Source organism: Sapajus apella, unplaced genomic scaffold (genome assembly GCF_009761245.1).
Source record: "Sapajus apella isolate SASKATOON/1434 unplaced genomic scaffold, GSC_monkey_1.0 scaffold74, whole genome shotgun sequence".
NCBI classification, from domain to species: Eukaryota; Metazoa; Chordata; class Mammalia; order Primates; family Cebidae; genus Sapajus; species Sapajus apella.
Window position 1 is genome coordinate 8,624,241 of NW_022437014.1, and position 20,946 is coordinate 8,645,186.

The following is a 20,946-nucleotide window of genomic DNA, read 5'->3' on the forward strand; positions in this document are numbered from 1 at the left end:
TTTTATACTCAGTCACCACGACACATATACTCACAAACTTCTTTAAAACTAAGAATAGAATGATATATTCTCTCTCTCTCTTTTTTTTTTTTTTTTTGAGACAGAATTTCACTCTTGTCAGTCTGCCAGGCTGGAATGCCAAATGGCATGATCTTGGTTCTTTGCAACCTCCGCCTCCCAGGTTCAAGTGATTCTCCTGCCTCAGCCTCCTGAGAGCTGGGATTTCAGGCACCTGCCACCATACCCAGCTAATTTTTTGTATTTTTAGTAGAGATGGGGTTTCATCATGTTGGCCAGGCTGGTCTCCAACTCCTGACCTCAGGTGATCTGCCCACCTCAGTCTTCCAAAGTGCTGGGATTACAGGTGTGACCCACTGTGCCCAGCCAGAATGATACTTTCTTACAATATTTATTGTAAACCTATAGTCAATACCCTCTTTTACGGTAAAATTGGGAACGAGACAAGATGTCCATTATTTTTCAAATGTAATTTGGAAGCCTTAACTATAGCAGTTAGGTAAGAAAATGAAATCAGGTTTAGATACTGAAAAAGAGGAGGCAAAATTACAATTTGTAGAAAATACTGTGTTTTCAGAGTATCCAAGAGACCACTAACTCAATTTTTACACTAATGAAAGTTCAGGAAGGTGACCAGGTACTCAGCAATATTCAATAATAAAATGAAATAACAATGACCATAGCAATGTCACCACCAAAAAAAAAAAAAAGTTGGGAATACTCATAACCAGAAGTCTATAGAATCTATCTGAAGAAGTATGAAATTTTGCCAAGGGAAATAACCAAAGGCTAAGATAAATTAAGAGACCCAACATATTCTTGGATGGGAAGACTAGGTACTGTAAAAATATAAGTTATAACAAAATTAACATATGTTTTGGTGTGGTCACTCTTAAATTTTTTTTGTTATTTTGAGAATAAGTGGTAGATGGAAATTGGAAATGTAATTCCAAAACTTACCTGGAAGAACATACAGTTGAGAAAAACAAATATGTGTCTGTGTATATATTGTATATATATATTTATACTACATATGTGTGTATATGCATATACACAGAGTTAAGAATCCATCCAGATAGGATACAGTCAGTTTGGAATAGCTAAGATACATTTGGAAAAGCAAAAACAAAAATGGAATGATGAAGAACTTGCCTTATTTGATATTATAATGTACTCTAAAGCCTTAGAGGAATGAAGAATCTGGCCAGAGTGTCTGGAACAAGGGGAGAACTCCCTTATGTGTGACTGGAGATGTAAGCTAGGGACTAGGTTATGGACTCCTCTAAAGGAATTTGGTCTTTAATATAAGAGAAATGGCAAATCACTTAAAAGTTTTAAAGAATTAGATATATTTCTTAAAATACACACCGTGGTAGCCTAGACTGTAGTCCGGGAAATGAATTATCGGCTGTGGAGTTTTCAGGGAGGAATGAATTAGATTGGTCCTGAATACACTGCGAAGTGGTGGTATGGTAGTGAGAATCATGCTCAGTTGGAGAGAAAGACACAAATTTGGAAGATTATTAGAAGAGTGAATTGATAAGAATGAATAATTAGGTATGAGAGTAAGGAAGTCACTAAGGATGGATCCCATGTTTTTGGCTTTCACAAATACATTGTCAGTAGTATTATTCATTGAGAAAGGAAATCCGTGGGGGATAAGTTTTATTCTGGGCATGGGCAAGGATTTGAGGTTCCTCCGAGACATGCAGGTAAGAGATGTTCAGTAGGAAATGGAATATGAAGGTGAAGTTCCCAGGCGGTGGCTCATGCCTATAATCCCAGAACTTTGGGAGGTAAAGGTGGGAGGATGACTTGAACCTAGGAGTTTGAGATTAGCCTGGGCAACCATAGCAAGACCCTATCTCTACAAACAATAAATCAGCCAGGCGGGGTGACATGTGCTTGTACTCCTCAGTACTTGGGAGGGTGAAGCAGGAGAATCACTTGAGCCCAGGAGGTTGAACCCGCAATGAGCCATAGTTGTGCTACTGCACTCACCTGGGTGACAGTGAGATCCTGTCAAAAAAAAAAAAAAAAAAAAAAAAAATCAAAAAGTCAAATTCACAAAGGGATCCAAGCTAGAAATTAAGATGCAGAAGTCATCATTATGTAAATGGCAGTCCAAATCTAAGCTTTGGGAATAGTTGAAGTGATTCAGCGATTATGGCAGTGAAAAGAAGGATGGCTAGGACTGGATAGACTCTGAGAAAACCAAACATTTAAGGAGTATGTGGAGAATGCAAGTCAGCTTCTAAATGCTGCTCAGAAAGTTTGCCCAGAAATGTAGAGATGTAGCGGGAATGGTGTTAACAAAGCCAAGGGGGATTAGGTTCCAAGTGTGATATGCTGCTCTGAGGTAATGGAAGGTAAGAACTGAAAACTGTACTCTAAGTTGAGCAAGAAGGATTATTAGTGGCCTTGGTGGGAATATTTGCAGCATAGTACTGGGATAGGCAGTGGATTTAAGAATAAAGAAAAATTGTCTAAAAGAGAAGACAAATGAAATAATTGCTTCTTAATGGGAGGGTTATATGCATTTTTTCAATGTTTATATTTGATAGCTCTTTACATTTGCCACATTGAGCATTTATTAATTTAATAATTGGAAAAAATAAAATTTAAAAGCCTATAAAGAAATTTATGTCTAGCCTTATATTATTTCTCTTGTTAGGCAAAGATAAGTCACTTTCAGACTTGAGGCAGAAACCTTAAAGATAAGGAATTCCTGAATAATATTTTCATAGTCTACCCCTCAATTGGTTAAAGTTGTATACTGAGCACTTACTACATACCTAACCCTTTGTTAGTTCCTGTTTGATATGAAAGAAGTCCCTCTACCATTCCTTGCCCCAGATTGCTTACAGCTTAATTGGGGAGATAATATGTATGTATATGGAGGAATTAATGATTAATTACATTCAATGTATTATTAAATTGTCCGGTACAGATATTTAAACCCTGGGATGGTTGAGTAGCAAGCCTCCATTGATAGTAAATGAAAAAAAAAAAAGTTAATGAAGGGAGAGATCAAGAGGAGGTATTATAAGAACAGGCTTCCTGAAGAAGGTAACACTTGCATTGCACCTTGAAGGAGGAGAAGGATGTGGTAAGTTGGGTGGACGAAGGGTGAGAGAGCACAGTGAGGAAAAGCATGGAGTCACTTGTGTGCATGGCATGGTTTGTGGAGTCAGTGAGGAGAAACTTGTGTGTAGAAAGCCAAGCAGGAAATTAGCCAATTCAGTTCTTTATAAGGAATAATTTTTGATTTTTTAATGGTGACATGCGTAGGAAGCTTGTAGAAACTGGAAGAATGGAATAGTTAGTATAAGTGATGCAACTTTATAGTTGAGAGAGAGAAGTGAGGAGGGAAAAATGCTAATTTGAGAGCAAAAGCTCTGGTGTCATGGGAAGACCTCTGGGAACTGGGCCCTAACTCCACTACTAACAGTTCTATGATAATGATCAAGTAAATTCTGTTACCTCTCTAGACTGCAATTTCTTCATCTGTAAAATTAGGAAATCTGAATATCCTGTGACCTCTGTAGGAAATTAGCCTGGAAGACCTATAAATTTTCCCTGCTCTATAATTCTATGACACTGTTCATGTGATTGTGATGAAATAATTGACCAAACCTTATGACTTAATTGGGTAGGTAAGCAAGTAGAGAAGTGAAGATGACTTCAACATTTTGAGACTGAGAGAAAAATATTATTAGTAGAAATGGGGAAATATGTAAGAGAAGTGAGTTTAAGAGTTCTGTAATACCTTTAAAAATCAAGGGGGGCTGGTCCAGCAGCTGGAGATGGAATATATTCCTGCCAATTTTACTTAGACTTTCTTAGGGACTCTTCAGTTTTGTCAGCGGTTCCTTTCATTGTTTTCTTTGAGACCAAATATAGAACAAATTAGCCTTCTTTTTTAATTTTAGTATTTAATTAAATGCCTTATTGAAAATATGTATCTATTTGCTGGACTTGTTTTTATTTCAGGGTCTTTTTTTTTAATTTTTAATTTTTTTTTTTGTAGAGACAGGGTTCAACATGTTGCCCAGGCTGGTCTTGAACTTCTGGGCTCAAGCAATACTCCTGCCTCGGCCTCCCACAGTGCTAGGATTAGAGTCATGTAGCACCTGGCTAATTCAGACTGCTGCTGCTTTTTTTTTTTTTTTTTTTGAGACAGTGTCTCACTCTGTTGCCCAGGCTGGAGTGCAGTGGCATGATCTTGACTCGCTGCAACCTCCACCTCCCAGGTTCAAGCAATTCTTCTGCCTCGGCCTCCCATATAGCTGGGATTACAGGTGCATGCCACCATGCCTGGCTAATTTTTGTATTTTGTGTAGAGACAGGGTTTTACCATGTTGGCCAGGCTGGTATCGAACTTCTGACCTCAGGTGATCAGCCCGCCTTGGCCTCCCAAAAGGCTGGAATTATAGGTGTGAGCCACCACACCTGACCCAGGCTTCTTAATAGTGTATTTTGTGAACATTTTAATAAACGGAGTGTTATTTATTTATTTATTTAGACTGAGTTTTGCTCTTGTTGCCCAGGCTGGAGTGCAGTGGTGCAATCTTGGCTCACTGTAACCTCTGCCTCCTGGGTTCAAGCAATTCTCCTGCCTCAGCCTCCCAAGTAGCTGGAATTATAAGCGCCCACCACCACGTCTGGCTAATTTTTTGTATTTTTAGCAGACACAGTGTTCACCATGTTGGCCAGTCTGGTCTCAAACTCCTGACCGCAGGCAATCCACCTGCCTTGGCCTCCCAAAGTGCTGGAATTATAGGTGTGAGCCACTGTGCCCGGCCTCATTGAGTGACATTTATTAAGTAAATCTAAATGAGCTAGAATTAAGAAATTTTTTTTCAGCAGTTTTAACAATCCCTCTTGGACATTATGCTAAGTAAAGTTAGCCAGGCACAGAAAGATGAATATCATTTATTCTTATTTGTATGTGGAATCTGAAAAAGTCAGACTTATAGAAGCAGAAAGTAGAATCGTGGTTGCCAGGGGCTTGGGGTGGGTAGGAAGCGGGAGATACAGGTCAAAAGGTACAATTTCTCTTAGACAGGATGAATAAATTCTAGAGATCTATTGTACAGCATGTAACTATGGTTAATAATGAATTCTATGCTTCAAAATTGCTAAGACAGTAGATCTTAAATGTTCTCATCACATAAAAAGATAATTACATGAGGGGATGGGTATGCTAATAGCTTGACTATAATCATTTTACAATGTATACATATATTAAAATATCACATTGTACGCTGTAAATATATACAGTTATTTCAGTTACACCTCAGTAAGTAAAGCAGGAGTAAAAAAAAAGCCACAAAGTGTACATCAATAGTGCTATAATTTTTTTTTTTTTTTGATATGGTGTCTCACTCTGTCTCACAGGCTGGAGTGGAGTGATGCATTCACGACTCGCTGTAGTCTCTACCTCCTCAGGCTCATGAGATCCTCCTGTCTCAGTCTCCCGAGTAACTGGGACTACAAGTGTGTGCCACCATGCCTGGATAATTTTATTATTTGTAGAGTTAGGATTTTGCCACATTGCCCAGGCTGGTATTGAACTCCTGGCCTTAAGCTGTCCGCCCACTTTGGCCTCCCAAAGTGCTGGGATAACAGGTGTGAGCCACTGCACCTGGCCAATAATGTTATAATTCTTACATCAAGTATTTGGAGAATAAAATTATCAAGAATTTAAAAACAGCAGCTTGTCTGAGATAATAAGTTATCTCAATTGATTGTTCACAGTCAGTTACAGACCAGACTTTTTTTTTTTTAATAATTTTTTTGGAGACAGAGTCTTGCTGTGTCACCCAGGCTGGAGTGCAGTGGTGCGATCTAGGCTCACTGCAACCTCTGCTGCCCAGGTTTAAGTGATTCTCCTGCCTCAGCCTCCCAAGTAGCTGGGATTACAGGCATGCACTAGCATGCCCAGCGAATTTTTTTGTATTTTAGTAGAGAGGGGGTTTTACCATGTTGCCCAGGGTAGTCTCAAACTCCTGAGCTCCAGCAGTCTGCCTACCTTGACCTCCCAAAGTGCTGTCCCCACCTGGCCCAGACCAAACTTATTCTACTCTTTCTCCCCTTCTCACTACTATACTTGACTAATCTTTAACAAAATAATAAAAGAAGAAAGAAAACAGCAGCGTTTCTTGGGTTGTCTGCCTTTAGGAGTAAAGCTTAGTACTTAAATTCTTAGAGCTTTTTCTGAGTGGTTTTTGTTGTTGTTGTTGTTATTGTTTGTTTGCTTTTTTTGAGGCGGAGTCTTGCTCTGTCACCCAGGCTAGAGTGCAGTGGCGTGATTCAGCTCACGGAAACCTCTGCCTCCCAGGTTCAAGTGATTCTCCTGCCTTAGCCTCCTAAGTAGCTGGGACTACAGGGGCATACCACCATGCTCTGCTAATTTTTGTATTTTTAGTAGAGATGAGGTTTCACCTTGTTGGCCAGGATGGCCTTGATCTTCTGACCTCATGATCCACCTGCCTCAGCATCCCAAAGTGCTGGGATTACAGGGGTGAGCCACTGAGTGTTTTAAATTTGTACTTCTTGATAATATGTCTTTTTAATTGTTCCGTACCTTTTTCATATGTGTAATTTTTATTCCAAAATAATATTGCTATCTTCAAGGAATTATCTTATTTCTTTAGCCCTTAGCAACCTGGACCTTAGTAAATATTGTTAACCAAATAACCTTGTTTAATAGGTGATTTAATTTAAAAAATCAAAACCACCTTTAGCAGATTACCATTTGTATTTCTTGAAATGATTCAATGTGTAGTTTATTGAATACATTTTTATTGCTTTTTTACTTATAGAGCTCAAAGCATCCCTGTTTTTAAGGAAGTAAAGGTACATCTGTTAGAGGATGCAGGCATAGAGAAGGATGCTGTTACTCAGGAGACTAGAATTTCACCCAGTGGAATTGATTCAGCTACAACTGTGGCTGCAGCAACTGCTGCTGCCATTGCAACTGCAGCTCCATTGATAAAGGTATATTTTTCTTCCCAGATATTCGTAACTACTTTGTGAATATAGAAGTACTTATTAAGAACTGATTCTATAAATGGTTATGTCCAATTATAGACTAGAAACATTGTAGTTACTCTCAATTTGAAAGAATTTTCCCATTTATGATTGTCTATTACTTCTCAGGAACTGTGAAAATTACCTTCTAATACTGTGATGGCACTAGCGAATTCAGAACTTTCCCAGTTTTACTACTGAGAGTCCTATCTCCTGAAACATTTTGGTCCTGGGCAACCTGGATAATTAGTTATTCTTATTTGTGAGCTAGAGGAACCTTAGAGATAATCTATGCCTTGGCTGTCACTTTCTAAATGGGGAAGCAGAGAGACAGGTCAGAGTAGGCACGTGAGTCTGGAATGAGTAAGTGGCAGAGCCAAAACTAGAACTCAAGGCTGCTGACCTAACTCAGCCTTGCATTAGTAAAGTATCAAAAACTGCTTTGCTTTACAGTAGTTTTCTTCTTTTTAATTCCCACTTAAGTATCTTTTAGGCACCATAAAATTCTGTGTGGCAGATTTGGTATAATTTTTGTTTTTGAGAGGAAGCATTTACCTAAGGATAGTTGTCTTCTGCCTTTCATTTCTGTGATTCTAAACATAAAGGCATTAAATCATTAGACATTTAGTGGGTAAAGGCTCAGATTTGATCACTTCTCTGATTTAAATAACATTTCTGGTAATTAGACATATTTTTGGTGTCCTGTAATGTGAATTTAAAAAATATTTTTATTTTAGGTGCAGAGTGATTTGGAAGCAAAAGTCAATTCTGTTACAGAATTACTTAGTAAGTTACAGGAGACTGATAAACACCTACAACGTGTTACAGAGCAGCAAACAAGCATTCAGAGTAAACAAGAGAAACTACACTGTCATGATCATGAAAAGCAAATGAACGTGTTCATGGAGCAGCACATAAGAAATCTTGAAAAATTACAACAACAACAAATGGATATTCAGGTATCCATAATAAAGCCAGTACAGATTCCTTAATCTTTTATCACTTGGATCTCTCAGCTAATATTCGTTGATAATTGCAGTAGCTCATTAGATTGTAACAGTTTTAATTCTTAAATCATGATTTGCTTGTCTTTGTTCTCCTCTAATGTGGATAACTCTGCATGTTATATCTCAAATGTTACTAGTTCTGTGAGACCTCTCCCTCTATTTGGTTTTTCCTCCTTTTACACTATTTTTGTTTATATCATTTTTATTTTTATTAATTTATTTTTTGAGATGGAATCTTGCTATGGTTGCTCAGGCTGAAGTGCAGTGGTGCAGTCTCCACTCACTACAACCTTCACCTCTCGGGTTCAAGAGGTTCTCTCGCCTCAGCCTCCCATGTAGCTGAGATTACAGGCACACACCACCATACCCAGCTAATTTTTGTATTTTTAGTAGAAACGGGGTTTTAGCACATTAGTCAGGCTGGCCTCGAACTTATGACCTCAAGTGATCTGCCTTCCTTGGCCTCCCAAAGTGCTAGGGTAACATGCATGAGCTGCCATGCCTGGCCGCATTTTTAAATGCTTATATCATATTGTAGCTATGTGTTTATATCAGCAGTTTTTAGTCTGGGAATGTGCACTAGAATTACTTGCAAAACTTTATAAAAATACTCATGCTTTTCATGTTTGGCATCTTGGCAGGCCAAGCTAAGACGATAGATTGAGGCCAAGAGTTCAAGACCAGCCTGGTCAATGTAGCAAGACCTCATCTCCAAAAAAAAAAAAAACAAACCTGGCCTGGTGGCATATGTCTATAGTCCCAGATACTTATGATAGGGAGACTGGAGGAGACCTTTAGTCCAGGAATTTGCAGATACAGTGAACTATGATAATGCAACTGTGCTTCATCCTGGATGACAGAGTGAGACCCTATCTCAAAAAAAAAAATTATACACACACACACTTGCTTAGGCCTTTCAGAGATTTTGAACCAGCAATTCTGAGGTAGTGCCTGGCAATCATTGAAAGCTTCATAATGATTCTGATGCACACCCTTGGATAAGAACTACCTGGTATACATATTTGCATTTGCATTTAATTAATTAAAAGAACGAACATTTTTAATGCTGTTTGAGAATGAGACACTGGGGCTATTATAAAAAGTGTTATTCTCACAAGAAGTTGATAGCATACTTTTCTTATTTATTTTTGAATTTTTTTTTTTTTTTTGAGATGGAGTCTCTCTCTATCGCCCAGGCTGGAGTTCAGTGGTGTGATTTCGGCTCACTGCAACCTCCACCTCCCAGGTTCAAGTAATTTTCATGCCTCAGCTTCCCAAGTAGCTGGGATTATAGGCTTGTACCACCATGCCCAGCTAATTTTTATATTTTCAGTAGAGACAGGTTTTCACCATGTTGGTGAGACCAGTCTTGAACTCCTGGCCTCAAGTGATCCATCCATCTTGGCCTCCCAAAGTGCTGGAATTACAGACATGGGCCACTGTACCTGACCTATTTTGGAATTTCTAAGTCCTAGAACACTACTTAGCCCTCAGTAAACTTTATTTATTTATTTATTTATTTTTTGGAGTGAGTGAATGATCGGCATTGTAAATGTGTTGGTTTTAATTTACTTTTTTTCTAATTAATGTGAAATTTATTTCTTTATATTTTTGAGATGGAGTTTTGCTCTTGTCACCCAGGCTGGAGTAGGTGACAAGATGATGTGACCTTGGCTCACTGCAACCTCCGCGTCTCGGGTTCAGGTGATTCTCCTGCCTCTGCCTTCCAAGTAGCTGGGATTACAGGTGCCTGCCACCACGCCCAGCTAATTTTTTGTATTTTTAATAGAGATGGGGTTTTACCATGTTGGCCAAGCAGGTCTTGAACTCCTGACCTCAGGTGATCTGCCTGCCTCAGCTTCTCAAAGTGCTGGGATTACAGGTGTGAGTCGCCGTGCCCAGCCTAAAACCAGTTTTATTAGTTAAGATACTTGCTCATTTTAGATATTTTACTTTATTTTTATTTTATTTTATTTTAGAGACAGAGTCCCACTCTGTCATCCAGGCTGGAGTGCAGTGGCACCATCTTGGCTCACTGCAACCTCTGCCCCCTGGTTCAAGTGATTCTCTTGCCTCAGCCTTCTGAGTAGGTGGGATTACAGGTGCCTGCCACCATGCCCAGCTAATTTTTGTATTTTTAGTAGAGACAGGGTTTTGCCATGTTGGCCGGGCTGATCTCGAACTCCTCACCTCAGGTGATCTGCTCCCCTTGGCCTCCCAACATGCTAGGATTACCAGCATGAGCCCCTGCGCCTCACCTCATTTCAGATATTTTAATAAATAGTGCTGAAAACTATGTTGTCACTCTATTTTCCATTTATGTGCAAATGTATATGTTATTGCTGCTGCTAAGCATGGATATTTATTTGAGAACTTACTGTCAATGATTTTCAAACCTTTGCTTCAAACAAAATCTTACCATTGAGGATATAAAAGATGGGATGTTTTGGTTTTGAATTCTCTGATGTAAGTAGAGGTTTAGGGTGAGGGCCTGTCTTTCCTGGTCTTCTCTTAGCTGGCAGCAATGGCCCCTGAGCCATATCTGAGGTAGAAAGGAAAGCACTGAGGTTTAGAATGGTTAAGGAAAATGATTAAGGTCACACAGCAGAGTCAGGCTTAGTGCAATTCTGCATCTTTCCAATGGCATTGCTGCTGCTTCTACACTGGATATTTGCAATGTAATATGTATTTTTTCATTGTTTAAGTATAGTAAATTATGTTTAACCCCTTTAATATTTCAATGTATTTTATTATCTCTTTCAAATGATATTTGAAAACAATAAAATAATCTTATTTCTTCTAGACTCATTTTATTAGTGCTGCACTCAAGACTAGTAGTTTTCAGCCTGTTAGTGTGCCCTCCTCCAGAGCAGTGGAAAAGTATTTTGTAAAACCAGAACACCCTAATCTTGGTAGCTGTAATCCATCTTCATATAACACATTTGCCTCCAGACAAGGTAAAAATATGTAGTTCTCTATGAATAAAAAATGTCAGCTATGAATTCTCTTTGTGCTGCATGAGCTGAAAACATATTTCCTAATCAGTAGGAGTCTTTGTTTTATAAAATTTACTCATAGGATTTTAAAAAATAAATCTAGTTTTTTTTTTTTTTATTATTTTTTAAAATTTTCTTAGGCTACCTTGTCTTAGCTAAAACTAGTTTTTTTGTTTGTTTGTTTTTTTGGTGAGATGGAGTCTCTCTTTGTCATCCAGGCTGGAGTGCAATGGCATGAACTTGGCTCGCTGCAACCTCTGCCTCCTGGGTTCAAGTGATTTTCCTGACTCAGCCTCCTGAGTAGCTAGGATTACAGGCACCCACCATCATGCCTAGCTAATTTTTGTATTTTTGTAGAGACAGAGTTTCACCATGTTGGCCAGGCTAGTGTTGAACTCCTGACCTCAGGTGATCTACCCGCCTTGGCCTCTCAAAGTGTTGGATTACAGGCGTGAGCCACTGCACCCAGCCAAAACTAGTTCTGTTTTTAGGTCAAGTAATTTTTAGGTTATTCTGAAATTTTTAAAAATTATGAATTATGTTCTTATCTGTGGTTTTAATTAATAACCTTCATAAATTGTCAGAGTGCTTATAAATTTAGAAAAATATTACTTATTTACTATCAAAAATGCTTGTAAATAGATCAATTCTGCTCTCTGACAAACTGCATATTTACTATTTTTCTTGATTCTGTCAGAGCAACTGCCTGAGTACATTTTTAAACCATTTCTAAATATTTTCAGAGTTAGTAATGCAAGTCTGCTTATCTTGATTGAATTTTAAAACTCTGTAATAACAAAGCAATACATAGCTTATTTGTTAAAACTTTAGTATTTAAAATAAATGAATAAATGTGTTTCTAAGTTATTGTTATTTGAATAATGAACTAAAGATAATCGAGGGACTATCTTTTTAGGGATATGCAGATATATATAGTACAATATTTTCAACACTTGATCTGTTAGAACATTGTTGTACTGCAGTCATTAAAGATTGCTCATGCTTATAAGGTGCTTTACATTTTGCAACAAATGAGTGGTCCTTGTAAAACTTTTGTGGCCAGTACTTTGAGAGGCCAAGGTGAAAGGATCACTTGAGCCCAGGAGTTCAAGGGCAATTTAGTGAGACCCTGTCTCTAAACATAAAAGTAAAAAAATTAGCCAGGTGTGGTGGCACATGCTTGTAGTCCCAGCTACTTTGGAGGCTGAGGTGGGAAGATTGCCTGAGTCCAGGAGGTTGAGGCTTCAGTGAGCTGTGATCATGCAACTGCACTCCAGCCTGGATGGCAGAGTGAGACCCTGTCTTAAAAACAAAAAAAACAAGCAAACAACAACAACAAAGAACTGTTGTGAATTAATATGAGTCCATTTTTAAGTTATGAAGAAAGGACAGTGAAGCACAGAATGGTATGACTTGCCTGCTCAAGATTGCCTGACCTGGGAGGGAGGATGTGAGAACTAGCACCAGAACTCGGTTTCAGTATGACCCAGCTGTGTGCCTTCTATAGCAGTGGACACTTTTTTTAGAACTCAACTCTAGGGAATTTCTTGCTTATAATTTTGTTTTTCTTAAGCATGATTTTTTATGAAAAAGGTGTCTATTTTATTGATTGTAAACTGAATTTATTTCTTTGTATATATAAGTTACAGTAACAAAAGAAAAAATGAGTAAATTAAAAGTTCAGTAAGTTAAAGTTTTAATTTTTCTATGCTTTTTCTTGGGCATATATCATGTTTACATAGTTGTAGCATTTTATACAGCTTTTTTACTAGCACATAAAAGGATTTTCCATATTTTATATAGTTAGTTGTCTTCATAATTTTAATTTGTAATGACTAAAGGTGATCTATTGAATAACTGTTTCACAGTCTACTTGACCATTATCCTGTTTTGGCTACTCAGGCAGTTTTCAGGTTTTCATCTTCATAAATAATACTGTAATAAACATCATCATATTTAAAGCACATTTTCTTTCTTTTATGTTATTTTCTTAGAATAATTTCACAAGAGTAAGATTAAGGTTAAAGTATATAAAACTTGAATTCTTCCTATACTTATTGCCAGATGGTTTATCAGTTTTCACTGCCATGAGAAGTGTCTGGCTCTCCCAGTTTCATCACAGCTTCAATAGTTCTGAATATTATCATATTGATTCTTGTTTACTAGATGCAAGTATAAAATGTATGTTGTCTTCATTTCTTTTGATTTTTAATGGGGACAAAATTATTTCTCTACACTTGTTAATAATTTATTATTTATAATTTTGGCTTTATTTTTATTTTTTATTTTTTTATTTTTTTAGATGGAGTTTCGCTCTTGTTACCCAGGCTGGAGTGCAATGGCGCGATCTCGGCTCACCGCAACCTCCGCCTCCTGGGTTCAGGCAATTCCCCTGCCTCAGCCTCCTGAGTAGCTGGGATTACAGGCACATGCCACCATGCCCAGCTGAATTTTTGTATTTTTAGTAGAGACGGGGTTTCACCATGTTGACCAGGATGGTCTCGATCTCTTGACCTCGTGATCCACCCGCCTCGGCCTCCCAAAGTGCTGGGATTACAGGCGTGAGCCACCGCGCCCGGGCTTTTGGCTTTATTTTTAACCTGTAGGAAAGAGTAATATGCAATTATTTTAAAAGTTTCTTAAAAGCAAGCTAATTTTTTAAAAAATTTTCTGTTAAAGTACCTTTAAAAGAAATTGAAGATAAGAGTTTTGATAAACAGAAATCTCCTTTGGAGACACCAGCACCTCGCAGATTTGCTCCTATACCTGTTTCAAGGGATGATGAACTATCAAAGAGGGAAAATCTTTTGGAAGAAAAAGAAAATATGGAAGTGTCATGTCACAGAGGTAATAGAGACTTTTACTAGACCTATCCCAAATTAGGAAATTTTCATGAGATTTTTTGTGCCTAGTCGTAACTAAATTGGGATCTCTATTTGTAATATTTTACTTTAAATGATACTTTCTGGGAAAATCAAGCTTCTTTAGGTTCTTCGTAAAAGTAATTGGAGGTATATGTTTATAGCTATTCTATCTCTTACAGGTTATTACTTAAACCTGTAATGAACAAGTTTTGTTAATTTTTATTTATTTTTTGTGAGACAAGGTATCACCCTGTCATCCAGACTGGAGTACAGTGGTGTGATCATGACTCACTGTAACCTCTACCTCCCCAGAGTCAGTTGATCTTCCAACTTCAGCCTCCTGAGTAGCTGGGACTACAGGTGCACGCCACTAGACCAGGCTAATTTTTGTATTTTTCATAGAGATAAGGTTTTGCTATGTTGCCCAGGCTGGTCACAATCTCCTGGGCTCAAGTGATCTGCCTGCCTCAGCCTCCCAAAGTGCTGGGATTACAGATGTGAGCCACTGTGCCTGGCCAGGTTTTGTTATTAATAAATAAATAAATAAAAAATGCTTTGCTGAAGGTAAGGCTAATCATTTTTAGAGTATGTTTCCTCATATTGTTTTTAGGTGTGGATTTTAATAATAAAACATAGAGAAACGTAACATCTATTACCATGTTTACTTAGAAAAAGTGCTAATAGGTGAACTTTTTCATACAGAACACAACTTTTATAAGGGACCGCAAGTAATAGTGTATTAACCAAACATCTTATGTTTTCACTCATAAATGGGAGCTAAGCTATGAGAATGCAAAGGCATAAGAATGATACAAAGGACTTTGGGGACTTGTGGGAAAAGGGTGGGAAGGGGATGAGGGATAAAAGACTACAAATTGGGTTCAGTGTATACTGCGCGGGTGATGGGTGCATTGAAATCTCCCATATCACCACTAAAGAACTTACTCATGTAACCAAATACCACCTGTTCCCCAAAAATCTACAGAAATAAAAAAGAAAAAGAAAAATAGTGTGTTACTGTGTCTTAAAATATACCCCTTCTAACAAAAGTAAATGAAATATTAAACTAAATGCTTTTTTTCTTGGAATCATTTAAATGCTTGCAACTCTTGTCTTAGGCACATTTAAAGAATTTTAAGAAAGTCAGAAGATAATAAAATCTTTGATAAAGAAGGCAGTGTCTCAACAAAAATTATTATGTAGTCTTACTACATACAAACAAGGCTAAAGGATAGATCCACTTAATTGGTACTTTGAAGAAATAGATAAATCTCTTCTTTACATTTATAAAAATCTTCTATTTTGCTGGACTTTGTGATGATGACACTTCTCACTCAAATTCCTTTTTTTCTGTGATGAAAATAAATTTAGGGTTTTTTCTGTGAATTCAGACTTATTTGTTTATTTATTTATTTTTATAGAGACAGGCTGGTCTCAAACTCCTGGCCTCAACCAGTCCTCCTGCCTCAGCTTCCCAAAGTGCTGAGATTGCAGGCATGAGCCACAAGTAGGTTGGGAGTATAGATAAAATGAGGCTAGCCATGAGTTAATGTTGTTGTGATATAGTTTTTTGTTTTTTGGGTTTTTCTTGAGACAGAGTTTCGCTCTTGTTGCCTAAGCTGGAGTGCAATGGTGCGATCTCGGCTTACTGCAACCTCCGTCTCCCAGGTTCAAGTGATTCTCCTGCCTTAGCTTCCCGAGTAGCTGGGATTACAGGCATGCACACCACACCCAGCTAATGTTTGTATTTTTAGTAGAGACGGGATTTCTCCATGTTGGTCAGGCTTGTCTTGAACTCCTGACCTCAGGTGATCCACCCACCTTGGCCTCCCATAGTGCTGAGATTATAGGCGTGAGCCACTGCACCCAGCCTGTGGTATAGTTTTTATGAGGTATAAATATTTAGTTTTATTTGATAAGTATATTTATAACCTACATTGTAGGATACACTGTAGGCTATAAATTGAGTAGATAGTCATCATAAGAAACAAACTTAGGCCAGGATACAAATATATGACATATCATATAAAAGAGAAATGAATTAGTATTTGGAAAATGATACTATATCTCTTCTATTTCAGGAAATGTAAGACTATTGGAGCAAATTTTGAATACTAATGATTGTTTGACAAGAAAAAGTGAATCATCAAACACCACCTCACTAACTAGGTCAAAAATAGGATGGAATCCTGAGAAAACAGACAGGTATTGGAATGAAAACTAGGTTGAAAAGAGTTTTGTTCAGATTTTTCACATTTTCTCTGGGACTTTTAATAAATTAAAGCATTGCTTCTTAAATTTATCTTAGATTTAGTTACTATTTTCTGATGCTAATATATCTTCCCTCTTTCTATAATATTACTATGAAATGAATATCTAATTTTTTTCAAAATGCAGATTATTTCTAATGTATGCAGATTATTCATTTCTGATTAAATGATATCTGGAATTTGTTTCAAAAATAATCCACTATAGGGTAGGGACAAGTAGGTTGGGAGTATAGATAAAATGAGGCTAACCATGAGTTAATGATTGTTGTAGTTAGGGTATATGAGGTTCATTTTAGTATTTTCTCTATTTTTGTGTTTATTTGAAATTTACATAATAAAAAGTTAAAATCAAATCTGGGCCATGATAGTTATATTTATCTTCAACGTCTTTAAAACTACTGTAATAAAAACTAAAGGAGCCATATATTGAGTAATTTTATGCAGAGATATTATACATTTTTAGTCTATTTACATTTAATGTAATTACTGATAAGGTAGGATTTATGTCTACCATGTTGCTTTCTATATGCCTTAGGTCTTTTAGTTTCACTGTTCCTCTCTTAGTGCCTTCTTTTGTATTAGACATTTTCTAGTTGCACCAGTTTAATTATTTTGTCATTTCCTTTGCTATTTTTTTTAGTTATTTTCTTAGTGGTCACTCTAGGAATTATAATTAACATATTAATTTAAAACTATCTAATTTGGATTAATAGTGATTTAATTTCAGTAGTACTGAAAAGCTTTGCTTCAGTAAAGCTCTGTTCCCTCCATTTTTCTTTCCTCTATTATTATCATACATATTACATCTTTATACATTATGAGCCAATCTATATAGCTTGGTAATTAGTATTTGATGCAGCTGTCTTTTAAGTCAGATAGAAAAGAAAAGAGATACAAATAAAAATATGTATGCTGGCTTTTATATTTACCTATATAGTTCATCTTTACTAGTACCCTGTTTCTTCATATGGATTCAAGTTAGTCTAATATCCTTTTATCCCACCCTGAAGGACTCCTGCTAACATTTCGTATAGGATAGGTCTGTTAGCAATGAATTATTTCAGTTTTCGTTTATCTGGTACTGTCTTAATTTCTTTTTCACTTTTTCTTGTTTAAACAGAAATTTGGTTTCTCATAGTTGTGGAAGCTGAAAGTTCAAGATCAAGGTGCTCACTGGGCTGGTTTCCTTTGAGGCCTCTCTTCTTGGCCTACAGGTGGCATCCCTCTTACTGTCTCTTCACATGATCATCTCTCTCTGTACACATACCCCTGGTGTCCCCTCCTTCACTTTTGAAGGATAGCCTTACTACATATAGCATTTTTGGTAGATGTTCTTTTTCAGCTTTCTGAGTGTGTCATCTGACTGCCTTTTGGACTCTATGGTTTCTGATGAGGAGTTGTATGTTGGTGTGCTTGATGGTGTCCCATAGGTCTCTAAGACTGTTAATTTTTCTTCATCTGTTTTTCTTTCCATTTCTGAGACTGGATATTCTCAATTAACCTGTCTTCAACTTTGTTGATTATTTCTTCTGCCAACTCAAATATGGTGTTGAACCCCTCTAGTGAATTTACATTTCAACTGCAGAATTTGTCTTTTTAAAAAATATTTTCTATCTCCTTATTGATCATTCTATATTTAGCAAGACTTTATTCTTAAACTTTCCTTTAACTTTTAAACTCGTTTCTTTTAGTAATAGCTGATTTATAGTCTTTGCCTAGTACATCTAATATCTGGGATTCCTCAAGGGAAGTTTCTTTTGACTGTGCTTTTTTCTGTGTTTGGGTTTACTTTCCTGTTTCTTTGTATGTCTCATAAATTTTTGTTGAAAACTGGGCATTTTACATAATACAGTGTGGAAACTCTGGAAATTAGATTTTTTCACCTCCCAGAGTTTATTGTTGTTGCTAGTTATTGTTGCTGTTTGTTTAGTGACTTTCCTGGACTAATTCTGTGAAGTCTGTATTCTTTGTCACATATACCCACTGAAGTCTCTGTTTTGTTAGCTTAGTCTACTAATGATTGGAAAGAGATTTCCTTAATTGCCTTGAACTGATAAGTCTCCTTCTCTTTGCCATGGATTTTGTGTGTGTGTGTGTGTGTGTGTGTGTGTGTGTGTGTGTGTGTGTGCATGAGGTAGAGCATGCCTCCAGTGCCTGGCAGATTATGAGCCTATTTTAGCCTTCACTTCTTAACTTGTACAGAGCATCAAGGTCAGCTAGAAGTGAGTGATTAGGATCTTCCCAGGTCTCTCTTGGGCATGTATATAACCCTGCATGTGGACTAGAAGGCATGGCCTTCTAAATTCCCAGGAATATGTTGGAGCTTTTCAAAGCTCCACCACGGACATCTTATTACCTAGATTTTTAAGATTTATTGACCACAATCTTGTTTGCCCCAACTAGTATCACAAACTCAGGCTGCTGAGATGTTAAACAATTACCAGTGTTTTTGAAAAATGCCCTGGGTATAGTTTCTCGCTGATCTAGCTGTGAATCAGATCAAATAAAGACAAACACTGTGAATGAGACTTTTGGGAGAGCTCCAAGCCATCCTACTCTCTTTAGTGGTTGTGAGGCTGTTGGTTTTCAAGGCCACCACAGAATTGGATAGGCAAGTTAAAAAAATCCTGTAAAGCTTGCTGTTCTTACCTAGAGTCAGCCATTTTTCCTGAATAAATGCCCCTCAGGTTGTTGTAAGTCTTTAATTTCCAGAGGTTAGCAAAATTTGATTTTTGCTAGGGTTCTCATTATGCTTACAGAGCAGCAGATTTTCAGAAGTTCTTACTCCACCAATCTAGAAGTGCTTCTAGATGTTACTTCTTGAAAGCATAACCTTTTCCTGCTCCTTTTTTGCTATGTCTAAACTTTTCTGGTTAGATGGATTTTGTCTCTTGTGATTTTCTGTGTTTCATGTGTTTAGTCACATAACTGATTAATTCCCTTGTACAATTTTAATAGGATACCACTTAGTAATGTATAGTTAAGACTGTATCAAAGACATGGGTAATGAAATGTTTACTGAATTTATAACAATTTAGGAAACTTAAAAAAAAATCTTTTATAGCATTGAAACTCTACCTTCTGAAAGATTTCCTTCCTATGAAGAGCTAGGAACAGCTAAAGTGACTGTGCAGAAGTCTGATGATGTTCTTCATGACCTTGTCCAAAAGAAGAAAGAAACAAATGGCATGGTTCAGGTAAAATGGGAATGGTCTTAACATTTATAATTGGTTAAGATAAAAATTAAAAGGAATAAAAAAAGTTATAAAGATAGAAATTAGGAGGAAGGGTGAAGAAAAAGCACTGAAAAAGACATGTTAGCCATGTCTGTTCCATTTACAAAATATTTCCAGAGGCCTTCACCAAGTGATTTCTACTTATCGCCCCTTGACCAGGACTGAGCCGTGTAGCCACTTCTGACTTCCCAGCTTCTGTTAGAAATGGAGGAAGGGGAAAAGAGACCTGTGAATGAATAGACCTCATTTATCCAATCCACAATGTCTGCCATACATTCCATACATAAACAGCCATCTTGCTTTTATTTCGTTTTAGCTTTCTTCAGCAGAGAGAGCTATTTTTGGTCTCTGGACTGCTCAACACTGCTATGGATTTCCCACCTCTATTTTATTTGACATTCACCTTAGGATTTCCTTTCTTTTTTCTTTTTTTTTTTGGAGGGGACTGAGTCTCTCTCCATCACCCAGGCTTGAGGTCGGTGGCACGATCTAAGCTCACTGCACTCTCTGCCTCCCAGGTTCAAGTGATCCTACCTCAGCCTCTCTAGTAGCTGGGATTACAAGCATGTGCCACAACACTCGGCTGATTTTTGTGTTTTTTAGTAGAGACAGGGTTTTACCATGTTGGCCACGCTGGTCTCGAACTCCTGACTACAGGTGATCCACCTGCCTCAGCCTCCCAAAATGCTGGGATTACAGGTGTGAGCCACCGTTCTCGGCCCACGTTAGTATTTCTAAATGGAGGAAAAGCACTTTGATTGCCAAGTATTCTTTTGTAAGTCTTCAATTTGACAAACTGAGTCCTTAGAATATATTGGCATAATGTATGGCCCCAATGATAGTGATAGCCCTTGTTTTGATTAAAAGAATCAGTGTGAGTTTAGTAACTTTTGGTCTTTTTTTCTTTTAAGCCAAAAGAATCTCTGAGTATGTTGAAGCTTGCAGATCTTCCACAGAATTCTGTTAAGCTCCAAACAACCAATACAACAACATCTGTATTGAAAGATGCTGAGAAGATTTTGAGAGGAATACAAAACAATAAAAAAGTACTTGAAGAAAACCTGGAAGCTATTATTCGTGCAAAAGATGGAGCTGCCATGTATTCACTTATCAATGCTTTATCTACCAACAGGTAAGAGGATGTTGGCATCCGAGATTATTTATGAGGCTGACAGTTCTACATCTTAAATTTTTTCTAAGCACTTTATTTTGCTTAAAATGTTTTAGTTTTTTTTTTTTTAAAGGTTCTTTATTGCCTTTCAAGATGTAGAACTTATTATAAAGTTGGAATTTGGATATACACATGGTGGTACTACTGTTTTCTGGTGGAAATTTTTCTTTTAGCTTTTTCTTTCTTTGGTATATATCTTCTTGGATCTACGTGTGTTTTTCAAACATTTATGCTTCAAATATTTGATGAAAACTAGTACCATTGGTTTTTCTTTTCAGATGAAGGATATTAGGCCCCTGTCCTACTTTCCTAAAATCCTTTCCTTTTCAGATGAAGGTTATTAGGCTAG

At 37.2% G+C, this 20,946-nt stretch overlaps 1 protein-coding gene across 4 annotated transcripts in view; it reads left to right on the plus strand.

Moving 5' to 3' along the window:
* The window catches only part of KIAA0586 (KIAA0586 ortholog), a 121,760-nt gene that overhangs the window by 12,588 nt on the left and 88,226 nt on the right, over window positions 1-20,946 (plus strand). For all 4 annotated transcript variants that reach the window (XM_032251195.1, XM_032251196.1, XM_032251197.1 and 1 more), the window contains exons 5-11: window positions 6,846-7,020; window positions 7,791-8,012; window positions 10,864-11,017; window positions 13,736-13,903; window positions 16,002-16,125; window positions 19,255-19,387; window positions 20,338-20,558. In XM_032251195.1, the coding sequence (XP_032107086.1) occupies window positions 6,846-7,020; window positions 7,791-8,012; window positions 10,864-11,017; window positions 13,736-13,903; window positions 16,002-16,125; window positions 19,255-19,387; window positions 20,338-20,558 (1,197 nt within the window). The remainder of the gene's footprint in view (window positions 1-6,845; window positions 7,021-7,790; window positions 8,013-10,863; window positions 11,018-13,735; window positions 13,904-16,001; window positions 16,126-19,254; window positions 19,388-20,337; window positions 20,559-20,946) is intronic.